We start from the raw sequence: 12,658 nt of genomic DNA, 5'->3' as shown, positions 1-12,658 counted from the left end.
TGTCAACCATTGAGTTGTGGGTATGCTCTGATATTGTGACATTGGGGCAGAGAATTCTAGGCTAAATTTGTATATGTATTTAGAGTTATACCATTCTCTTTTGAAAGCAATTTGTAAACTCTCAAGTTTTACTTTCTAAATTTCATTTTTAATTATTTTGGTTATTTTTGAAGATTTTATGTGAACCCTTTTACCAACGTTGAATATTTTATTCTTTAGTTTATTTACAAGAATTATTTATATATGTGTTGGGGTAGTAAGGGTGTCACAATTGTAATCTCAAGTAGGGCTAAGCTAGTGATCTTATCCTTGAGAGACCTCCTACAACATCTGATATTTTCTTTTTGAGTTCAATATTTTCTTTTTCCAAGATCTTTTTTTTTTCTTTAAGTTTCTTGTACTCAAGAGAGATCATGTGAAAGTTTGTTATTAGGAGGGTCTCATAGGACGTCTCATCATCATCGAATTCAGATGAATAAAAGCTAGAGTCAGATTTTACCTTTATATTTGTAGCATCTGACTTAAAGTCTACCATGAGGCATATGTTGGCCTTCTCATCTTTTGAATTGTTGCTTCCACTATGTCCAAATCTTCCTAGGCGGCCATCAGACTCTTCTTAGCCTTCTTTTTGGAGTACCTCTTCTTCTTTTGGGAAGGGCAATCAATCTTCCTGTGACTTAGCTTCTTGCACTCACAACAAACAACTTTTTTATCGTCAATTTGATTGGGTTTTCTAAACTTGTCCTTATTTCTATGGAAGTTTCTTAATCTTCCTTTCTTCTTTATCATGTCCTTGAACTTTTTAGACATGAGAGATATCTCATCATTTGTGGAGTCCTCAAAACCATCATTTCAGTTGTTAGGCTCAGATTCTGCCTTCAATGCTTTCCCTTTTTCTTTTTTACTTGCTGGTCTCACCACTCTTTAAACCAATAATGTCATTTGTTTTAGAGTGATCTTTACTATTCAAATGAACCTCATGAACTCCTAGAGCTCAAAGAAGTTCATCAAGAGTGAGAACTTTAATATTATGTGCTTCTGAAATAGCTATGACTTTGGGTTCCCATATCTTAGGGAGGCTATCCAAGATCAAGAGATTATTTTTCATGTTAGGAACATAGAGAACATCATTGATGAGAGTTTGGTAGCCATCCTTTCTTTGTATCATAACCTTACTAATGCCTTCTACACTCATAAAATTGTTGTCTACAAATTTAATTTTGTTCTCCACCTTTTCATTAATGGAAACAAACAACTTCTTGTGTCCAATCATATGATCAGAACACCTTGTGTCTAGATACCACATATTCACATTCTCCTCTCCAGCATTGGTTGTTGCCATCAACAACACTTTATTTGAGTCAGAATCTTCATCATGTGCTAATTGTGCTTCATAGAAACTCCTTGGCACCTTCTTGCCTTTGAAATATTTTGCAAAGTGACCAAACTTTTGGCAATTGTAGCATTGGATTGATCATTTGTCAAACTTCTTTTTTTCTTCTTTGTTGTGCCCCACTTTCTTGTTGTTATACTTAGAATTCTAATGCTGTTTAGATGCAAAGTTACTCTCCTTTATTCTTTTATTTCTTCCAATTTCCCTTACCCTTCTTGATTTTACCTTGCTCACAAGAAGTCCCTTTGCAAATTTGAGCTTATAAAGCTTGATTTGATGATCTCAACATATTTCAATCATCAAGTCTTATCTCTTGTGCTTCAAGAGTCCCTCGTAACTCTTCTGCCTTCATCCCTTTAAGACCTAGTCCTTGTTCAATTGCAAATTATAATGTGATCAAATCTTGGTGTTAGAGTTCTCAGGATCTTGTCCACTATGACTGCATCTTCTATCTTTTCACCATAACTCTTCATCTGGTTTGTGAGAGTCAACATCCGAGTGAAATACATAGACACACTTTCTTGCTCATTCATATGAGAAAGTTTATGCCACCTTCTTAGAGTTTGTAACTTCACCTTCTTCAATTTATCAACCCTTAATAAGACTTTGCAAGAATATCCCATGCCTCATTTACAGTATTTGCTCCAAGAATCTTCTCCAAGATTTCTGCATCAACATTTTGATGAATAATGAATAGAGCCTTATTATCTTTCTTATTGCTCTCATGATAGGCTGCCTCCTGTGCCTCTGTTAGAGCTTCACCGAGTACTTAAACCCCCATTTTGATGATATCTGTAACACCTTTAAATCAAAAGATTGCCTTCATTTGAACACACCATCGATAGTTGTTCTTTCCATTTAAAATGGAAAGAGAATCTAGCATATTCCCTAATAGAGATACCATCTTCAAATTAGTCATAGAATTACACCTAAATATCAAGAGCCTCGCTCTTGGTACCAAATTATTAGAGTAACAACCTTAATGAAAAACCTGCGAGTAATTAAGAGTTTGAAGAGAGAAATATTTTCTATGTAAGGTTGTGTATTATTTCATTAACTAGAAGAATGAATTACAAACTATTTATACAAGAATACACGATTCTTATCCATCAAAACAGAAATAACTACCTATATGAATTAACTAATTCCAATAAAATTATATTATGATAAATAAATGTCTCTCTATTTAAAGACATTTAATAAAAATAACATCAATAAATAAATAAACAAGTAAATTACATCACGATTTTTTTTTTTTAATTATCACGAAATTTTTTTAATTTCTGACAATCTTATTTTTTTTGGGTACCATATCCTACAAATTGTTTAATTTGATTACTTTTCCCCAAAATTTAAGCTTCACACTGGGAGCACAATATCGTAAGCGTAGCCATTGGCAGCAACGGAATAAGGCAGAAATGCAATGTGCTTCCATTTTATATCCTCAGACACATAAAATATGGTGTCATAAGCCAAGTCTTTCGGTGACACAACCGCCACAACAAGAACGAACCTCTCACGACGAAAAACCGAAGCTAATAACCAGTGCTTCTAACCCTTTTGTGAAGCACTGCCTCAAGCTCCGCAACTGCTCTTCCTATCGCCGCTCCCACGCTTCTGCTCTCGTTGTTGGGGCTACCCCTATCAGGTTCCGTGCCTTCTCCTCTTCCTTTCTTTCAGTTTTTTTTTTTTTTTTTTTGGTGATGTTTTGAGGTACTTCGGCACTTGGCAGTGAGTTAGCCTTTGACCCTTTTATGGTATTTGTTATTTGCAGAGAAATATGCAGGTTTCGAGAGTCATTGCAAGATGGAAGTGTTTTAATGGATTGTTTAGTTCTTCCCGATAAAGCTGAAATTCCTGATGGGTTGGATAAATGCACTGCTTCTATTGTGCGTGTGAGCTCCGTAGTGATGAAAAAGCTTTCGGGGCTCCAAACCACTGACTCTCTTGATGCGATTGCCCTTATGAAAATTCCTGCCAGTTTTTTCAATGTTGATAGTGATCAAAAGAACTGGCAAAAGTGGTTTCCAACTGCTCATAGGATTTTGGTCCTTGATGGGATTCAGGTGACACAAAATGTCATTTCTTTGATTTTACCATTTGGGTTTGTGAGTTTTTGCCTCATATTGTATAATAAGTTAATTTCTCCAGTGAACGGTGGCACTACAGCCCTGATTTGACCTTTGTTTGGTCAATATTGTCGCTTACTCTTTGTAGAGTTTATTTGTATACAAGCTTATAAGAACATTTTAGAGTTTCTTTATTGAAATAAAGTTTTTTTTTTTTTTTTCATTCAGTAGAGAAGTTTTCAAAAGTTCTTCTGATTTTGTATTTTAACATGGTCATGGCCATTTTGTTAGCTTCTGATTAATGTAGGGCTTATATACATGTTATTGGATACCCCACATGATTAAATTGAATTACCGAGTTTTCATCAAGAAATTAATTGCTGAATTGAACTAGGTTGTCCCATCTTGAATCATGCACTGGACAGTTTCAACTGGTCCTCTAAACTATAGTCTGTATTCTCGCGACAAAAAAATAAAATAAAATTCCAAGTTCATGTTACTCAAAAGAAGCTCATAATCTTCCCCACCCTTCCCTTGCTTCTCCTCATCCTACATATAAGATATGGGAATGCATGTCAATGAAGTAGAATATTCATGAAAATTTTGTTGGTTTAAGAAACTTCATGTGCCATAACTGATATTTTATAATTGTTCTCTGCAGGATCCTGGAAACCTTGGTACATTGCTCAGATCTGCTTTGGCCTTCAGATGGGTAAGGAATTATCCTCCTCCTCCCCCATGTGCTGTGCAAGGGGTCAGGGAGCACTGTTTTCTTATCATTATACTGATATCTGTATGTGCTTTTCCAACCATGTTTTATATATATTGAATCTGATTCGTACGTTCGATTTTAATTGGTGTCAGTGAATTTAATCTTGTCATTTAAGAGTTCCTGATATATACTTGCCTAATATATATATATATGTTTCCAACTGTTTCACTAATATATACTTGCCTTCTAATCTTGTCATTTGTTGAGTATTGACCAGTTTTAATTGGTTGTTAATGGACTGGATTTTCTTTGTAGTTTCACATTTCAAACAAACCTGGATTTTCTTTGTAGTTTCACATTTCAAACAAACCTGGATTTTCTTTGGTTTTAATTCATCATTTGTTTAAATTGTTGATGTAAACATCTGTTGGCATTAACAGTCAGATAATATAAACTTACAACTTCATTTTCTCCTCAATAGGAGCTTCCTCTGTAAAAATGTAGTAATGACTGATGTACTATTTTCCCCTTCTTCCCTCACTTTGAGAACTCTGTTTACTCATAATTTCTGTTTTGTAATGTAATCATCAAACAAATTCTTTGGCTTGAGAACCATCTCGAAACTATAAGGATTTAGTTAGAGAAAGAGGAGAAGACTAAAGAGATTAAATAATTTCCTCTTTGGTATATTTATGTGAGACATTATTAATTTTGTGCTATGGCTCCACGATCGCAGCAGAGCTTTGTGCTGCAGCCCCATTTTCAGATAGCATTGTATTTACATGTGACGGGTACGTTGACTTCTATAGTGCTGTGAACCACATGATTTTGCAGCACTAACGAGTGCAAAACTAAGGTAGGCTAGGGGTAGCCGCAATTAAGGCGGGTTTCCAACACTTGCCCCACACCTAGAGATACTGGCCTGGAGCATGGCAAATGCAAGTGGCCCTACAGTGGATCTAAGATAGACTTTGATGTCATCTTAGAATTTAGGCTTAGGGCTTAACTCCATAAAAATGACTTGGGAGATGAGGATTACCCTATGTTTATAAGCTCTATTTAAGTCATATATGATTAATACTACCCTTGAGTCCGCAATTAAGGTGAATTTCCAACGCAGTGGAATAGTTAGTTAATTAGGGGCATTGTAGACCCTGAGCTCTAAGTCCTGCAAGTTAGGAATTGTAATCCAGGGAGAATTCCCTGTTCTTTTCAGTAAAGATACCAAGTTTCAATCAAAGACATCGATGTAAGTGAAGACATATTCGGGAATTGGGACAATACGAAGTTGGCTACTAAAACATATCAGGGCTGATGAGATCAGCTTGACTGGTTATGCATTTTTTGTGAACCTGGACCTACTTTTATTGTGAGAAGAAATCCATCAAGCAAGGGGCAAAAGAGTGATTTATGTTGTATCAACATTTCCTACATAGCAAGGAAGCGGAAAGGCTTAAAAGCAAAGATTAAAAATAGGGAGGAAAAGGTAGGGGGGAAGAAATCCAGTCTTTGGTGGAGATTTGCAGACTTGAAGTTCCAGTTTACTATTTCTATTTTCTTGTTTTGAGTGTAGGAGTGATGTACCAGTGACTCCAATTCTATAATTGTGTTTGTCCCTATTTTTTGCCATACCTAATTCATATTAGAAACAAATCATGTTCATGGAATTGGAATCAGTCCTAAAAAGAGATCATCTAAGATACTCTAAAAATATTCTAAACATTGTATATCCTCATTATTCTTTAGAAATTAAAGTATGTCACCTTTAAGTATTAGAAATTAAAACTCATTTTTAATTTTCATTTAAAGGTATAAGTTTTATATGTGACAGGATGGAGTTTTCCTTCTTCCTGGCTGCTGTGATCCATTCAATGAGAAAGCTCTAAGGGCTAGCCGAGGTGCATCCTTTCAGCTCCCTGTCGTTTCTGGCAATTGGAGTAATCTGGAGTCTCTCAAAGAAGAATTTCAAATGAAGATGCTGGCTGGGCATCCAGAGCATGAAGGTTTGGTGAAGCCAGTGTGTTTACTTTCTCCAAGCTTCTGTGATTCAATATCAGATACACCATTGTGCTTGGTTTTAGGCAGTGAAGGAAGTGGCCTTTCAGAAAATTCCCTGCAGGAATGTGAGCTTGTGAGCATTGCAATGGCTGGAGAATACGAGTCACTCAATGTTTCAGTTGCAGGTGGAATTTTCTTGTACATGCTACAACCAAAGAATCGATGATTCTGTATTTTTACCGTCTCATTATGTTCATCAATAGTTAATTGTAGTGCATGTCTGGTTGCTCATTAGTTTTTCTTCTCCACTTTTCGAATCTGTATATTGATGAAATCCTTTTTCTTTGAACATTTTATGCTATAGAAAGGCATTCTAATTTCTAACAAATGTGTAATATCCTAAAGAGTATTAGTAACATATTGCTACATATTCTTTACTTTCTATTTTGATAACTTCGGTACTTTATCACTTATTGTTGTGGCCGGGTTGAAAGAACTATCGTTGCAAATTGAAATATTTGATTTGGTGGACCTAATAATCATCGATCATTAAATGATGCTTTCTTGTTATTGTTATAGTACGATTTACGACTTCTTATTTTTTCTTTGGTAGATGATTACAGATGGCCCTTCTTACCCCACCAAACGATCAAATACTGATATAAATACCAAATCTTGTTCTGGACTGAAAATTAAAATAGAAATAAAATCGAACCTTAAACCTAATCTGAATGTGGATCGTCCACAGTTTTTATGCATTGTAAATATTACAATTTTGATAAAGAAATCACCATGAAAATATCATGAAAGAAACTTTCTTGAAGAAGAAGAAGAAGAATGTGAAATCAGAAATATATTGAAAAAGCTCTGTTTAACAATGATCAACTACAAGTATATATAGTTACAGCAATACAAGAGAAAACAAACTATGACTAACTAACCTCCTAACCTCCTAACTGAATTAAAAAAATACAAATAAAAAAAACAGAATAAGAAAATAGAATAAGTTAAGTCATCATGACACCCTCCCTCAAGCTTGGAGTGGTAAAGTTTGAAAGTCCAAGCTTGCACACAAAATCCTGGAACATTTTTGGTAAAAGAGGCTTAGTTAAAATGTCAGCAAGCTGTTCAGATGAAGTGATTGGAGCTAGATGAATAAATCCTGCTTGAACTTGATCTCTGACAGTGTGGCAATCAATTTCCACATGCTTAGTTCTTTCGTGGAATACAGGGTTAGCAGCAATGTACAAGGCTGACTGATTATCACAAAACAGAGATATTGGAATGAGATCTTGCAGTTGAAAGTCTGTCAACAGCTTATGAAGCCATTGAGCTTCACAAACTCCTAATGCTAAGGCTCGATATTCAGCTTCAGATGAAGATCTAGACACCACATTTTGTTTCTTGCTTTTCCAAGAAACTAACGCATTGCCCAGAAAAAAACAGAAGCCTGAAATGGATCTCCTTGAATCAGGACAAGTGGCCCAGTCTGAATCTGTATATCCTGTGAGCTTAAGATCTGATGAGGATGGGAAGAATAGACCCTTTGTTGGAGTAGCTTTCACATATCTAAGCACTTTCCGAGCAGCTTGAAAATGTGCATTGTTTGGTTGGTGCATGAATTGACTTAATTTTCCAACAGCAAAGGCCAAATCAGGTCTTGTGTGGGTTAAGTAAATCAATCTGCCAACTAGTCTTCTATATGATGATGGATCTGAATAGAGATCAAGTGGATCATGGTGAAGCCTAGTTGTGTGATCCATTGGAGTAGAACATGGTTTGGATGCTAATAGTCCTGTATCTTGCAACAACTCAAGGGCATACTTTCTCTGGCAAACAGAAATGCCTTGATCTGTTCTAGAAATCTCAAGACCAAGAAAGTAGCTCAATTGGCCAAGATCCTTGATACTAAATTGTTTGTCCAGAAGCCTTTTTACCTTCATAATATCTGTTTCATCACTACCTGAAATAATCAAGTCATCAACATACACAAGGATGGCTATAAAACCGATATTAGTTCTTTTAGTAAACAATGAATAATATGACTTTGACTGAACAAAGCCAAACAGTTTGAGTGTCTCAGTGAGTTTAATGTTCCATTGTCTACTGGCTTGTTTGAGACCATAAAGAGATTTTTGCAATTTGCATACTTTGTTAGGAGAAGATAAGATAAGGCCAGGAGGTGGTTTCATATAAACTTCTTCTACTAAGTCACCATGTAAGAAAGCAGTGTTAATATCTAGTTGATGTACTGACCAATTAGAAGCAGCAGCTATAGCCAAAAGAACTCTAATAGTGGTCATTCTTACTACAGGACTAAAAGTGTCAATGTAATCCAAACCTGGTATTTGTGTAAAACCTTTGGCTACTAGTCTAGCCTTATATCTTTCAACTAATCCATCAGCATGATATTTCACCTTAAATACCCATCTACAACCAACAGCCCTTTTATTAGGAGGAAGATCAGTTAATATCCAGGTTTTTTGTTTATCTAAAGCATCTAATTCTGCTCTAATAGCTTCCTTCCAGCAATCATGATTAAGAGCATCTTGATAAGACCTCGGTTCAATGATTGAAGAAATAGTTGAAACAAAAGACTGTTGAACTGCAGAATAAGATGTATAGGGAAGGTAATCAGAGATAGGATACCTGGCTGTAGATGATGATTGGTCAACTTTTGAAGCTGCAAGAGTGCAATGGTAGTCCTGCAAATATCCTGGTCTGTTTTTGACTCTTTGAGATGTTCTTCTAATTTCAGGGATATTAGTTTCAATGTTAGGTTGATCACTATTGCTGGAATTTGTCATAGGTAAAGTTGAAGAATTATGTTCATCTTCAGTTTCATCAAGATTATCATGAGTATGACTAGGAATAGGGTCACAACTAGTTAAAGGCATTTGTGTTATAGGTACAACAGGACTATCAATAGATTGAATTGAAAAATCCTTTTGTAGTGGAAAAATATTCTCATAAAATTGTACATCTCTAGAAATGAAAGTCTCTCTTGTTTTTAAATCATACATAATAAATCCTTTTGTGCCTGAACTGTATCCAAGAAACATACATTTTCTTGATCTAGGTTCAAGTTTGGTTCTATTATGAGATAAAGTAGAAGCAAAAGCCAAACAACCAAAGACCTTCAAATGTGAGAAATCAGGTTTTTCTGAATAAAGCACATAATAAGGAGAATTTTGTTGCAAAAATCTAGTAGGTAGTCTATTAATTAAGTGGACAACATGTCCAATAGCATAATTCCAAAACATTTTGCTTACATTTGATTGAAACATAAGTGCTCTAGCCATACTTAAAATATGTTGATGTTTTCTCTCGACTACTCCATTTTGTTGTGGTGTATTTACACAAGAGGTTTGATGCACAATTCCCAATTTAGCATACCAATCTTTTAAAAGAAATTCTGAGCCATTATCGGTTCTTATAGTTTTAATGTTTTTCTGAAACTGAGTTTGAACAAAAGAGACAAAGTTCTGCAACAATAACTTGGTTTCAAACTTATTTTTCATGAAAAATATCCAAGTGAATCTAGATTTGTCGTCTACTATAGTTAGGAAGTATTTGTGACCAAAAATAGAAGCTACAGATAAAGGTCCCCAAATGTCTACATGAATTAAATCAAACACATTTTCAGATTTGGTTAAGCTATCTGGAAAAGGTAATCTTTTGTGCTTAGCAAGATGACAAATTTCACAAGGCAAAGAAATTTTATTGCATTGAATTTCAGGATAAGATCACTTGAGAGCAGAAAGTTTGTCATGTGATAAATGTCCTAATCTCAAATGCCATAAATCTGATTGGTAAGTAAAAAAATGACTTGTACAGTGATGAACAACATTTGACTCAGGTGAGGAAACCATTGCATACAATCCTGCCCGCAACTCAGCTGCACCAATCATCCTCATGGAGTGATTTGCTTGAATCTGACAATCAGAATCAGAAAAGGTAAGTGTGCAGGATAAAGTTTTAGCAAGCTTGGAGACCGAAATAAGATTAAAATGAAAGTTAGGAATAAATAAAACATCCGTTAGGTAACATGTTTTGGACAGCAGAACAGTTCCAGATACACAAGTACTAACTTGTGATCCATTTGGAAGTTGGATCAGTATAGGCTTGATTCTTCTATAGGATTGAAAAAAATTTATGTTTTTACAAACGTGATCTGTGGCTCCAGTATCTATGATCCAACAATCACTATTATGAGAATAAGGGAAAGACAGAATCATACCTGGTGGCTTTGGAGAAGAAAGGATAGAAGGACCTGCAAGTTGATTCACAGAGTGATTGGATGTGCTACCTGATTGTTGAAGAAGGGCTAGAAGGGCTTGATGTTGTTCTGGAGTAAACATGTTCCCTGAATTATGGGAGACTACTCTCTGAGAGTGGACAGATTGATCATCATCAGTATCCTCATCAGAAACAGATTGGTACTGGTTCACAATTCTGCCATGCTTGTGTTGTAGTGGAGGACCATGTTTCTTATAACATGAATCAACTAGGTGACCAATCCTCCCACAATGGGAACATACCTTTGTGTTGTAGTCTTTATTTCTTTTAAATGTTTTGGATCCTTTATAGTTGTTCCTTTCATTATTAGAAGTCACTGCCAATACCTGATTATCGTTGGTACCATGGAATTCTCTTTCTTGTTGCAAGAGCATGGAGAAAACCTTTTGCAAGTGCAGGAAGGTATAGGACAGAAATGATATAATTCTTGCCATAGTCCTTGTAAGGTTGTGAAGTAATGTGTAATGGACATATTACCTTGTTTTAGTGAGTAGATTTCCTCAAGCAATTCAGAGATTCTAAAGGCATCACCTTGGTAGTACCGTTTCTTGAGATCGTTCCATATTTGAGAAGCTGTTGGCATCCAGATTACACTCGGAATTAGGGATGTATCCAGCGATTGTACGATCCAGGAAATAACCAACTTGTTGCAACGATCCCAAGCTGTTTGATCCACTCCGGCAGTGATAGGTCGAGCGAGAGATCCATCGATGAATGCGAGTTTGCTTTTGGTTCCGAGAACAAGCAACATAGATTGCGACCAAGAAAGATAATTGTGATCATTTAGAGGTGCAGAAACCAAACTGATTGAAGGATTTTCGTTGGAAGGAAGAAAATATGGACTGAGAGGATCAAGGAGAGGGTTTGTTTGAACAGTCATGATTGAAGATTTTGAAGATGGAAAAAAAAGAAGAAAAAAAAAGAAGGGGAACAGATCAAGAAATTAGATCTTTAATTGATGGAAGAGGGAAGAAGGTGGAGCAGGGAAAAAAAAAACACAGAGCCCTGGCACAGGCTGATACCATATTACAATTTTGATAAAGAAATCACCATGAAAATATCATGAAAGAAACTTTCTTGAAGAAGAAGAAGAAGAATGTGAAATCAGAAATATATTGAAAAAGCTCTGTTTAACAATGATCAACTACAAGTATATATAGTTACAACAATACAAGAGAAAACAAACTATGACTAACTAACCTCCTAACCTCCTAACTGAATTAAAAAAATACAAATAAAAAAACAGAATAAGAAAATAGAATAAGTTAAGTCATCATGACAATGATTTTTTTCTCTTCTTAATGTATTGTGTATTTATAAGCTCAATTAAAAATATAACAAAAATTAAGTATTTTAAATGAATGGATGAGATTTTTCACTTAAATCTTTAAAATTAAATTTATATGATACTATTAAGTATTTTATTTTGATTTTGGTGTTTTATTATCATAATTCTTTCCTACATATCTTTTTACTATCTTTAAATTTTGCATTACATTTCGACATCGTTTGTCACTATATGTCATCACCACTAGCAACTATTTTCTTCGGCAAAACATGGGTTTGGTTTGTTTTATTAAGCGCGACCTATCCCTACAAATGTTGACGTCATTAGAGTTGTGATGCATTCTCACATATTAATCCCTTTCTTCGTACTATCTTGAACACGTTTACATGTCACCTTATACTTGTTGTGATCCCATCATGTGGCCACCGTTTGCTCATTTGAGCCTTTGAAGATCATTTATAAACTTATGGGGTATATTGGTTTAGGATTTTATATAATTTTAAAAGGTTTCTTTTTAGTAAAAATATTCGTTAGTATTCGATCAGAATTTTATATCACTTAAAAACAATTCAGTGATATTCAGGGCCGGATATTCAATAAGGCAATTAAGGCCAATGCCTAAAGCTTCCAAACTTATAAGGCCTCCAAATTTTTTTAATAGTAGTATTATTGATATAAATTAATTTTTAAAAAATTAATAATATTTGAGATAAGGCTCATTATTTTATAAGACACATATCTTATATTTTTTTTATATCTCTTATTTTCTTATTATTAATATTACTTAAAAGACCACAACCCATTTATTAGTTTTTGTAAATGAAAATTTACTCAATATTCAACAATCACTATTACTTACTTTTGTCTTTTACAGATGACAGATTTTCAATATCTTTATT

General features: G+C 34.8%; 1 protein-coding gene across 1 annotated transcript; it reads left to right on the top strand.

The window, feature by feature from the left end:
• Window positions 1-2,737: 2,737 nt before the first annotated feature.
• Window positions 2,738-6,616, top strand: LOC109819083 (tRNA/rRNA methyltransferase (SpoU) family protein). Its single transcript, XM_020384670.3, has 4 exons — window positions 2,738-3,041; window positions 3,168-3,459; window positions 4,124-4,174; window positions 6,006-6,616. Exons 1-4 carry the CDS (start codon window positions 2,812-2,814, stop codon window positions 6,396-6,398), a joined length of 966 nt encoding a protein of 321 aa, XP_020240259.1. The 5' UTR covers window positions 2,738-2,811; the 3' UTR covers window positions 6,399-6,616.
• Window positions 6,617-12,658: the final 6,042 nt, after the last annotated feature.

Source organism: Cajanus cajan, chromosome 5 (genome assembly GCF_000230855.2).
Source record: "Cajanus cajan strain Asha chromosome 5, NIPB_CcT2T_4, whole genome shotgun sequence".
Taxonomy (NCBI): domain Eukaryota; kingdom Viridiplantae; phylum Streptophyta; class Magnoliopsida; order Fabales; family Fabaceae; genus Cajanus; species Cajanus cajan.
This window is presented reverse-complemented; position numbering and strand designations above follow the sequence as displayed.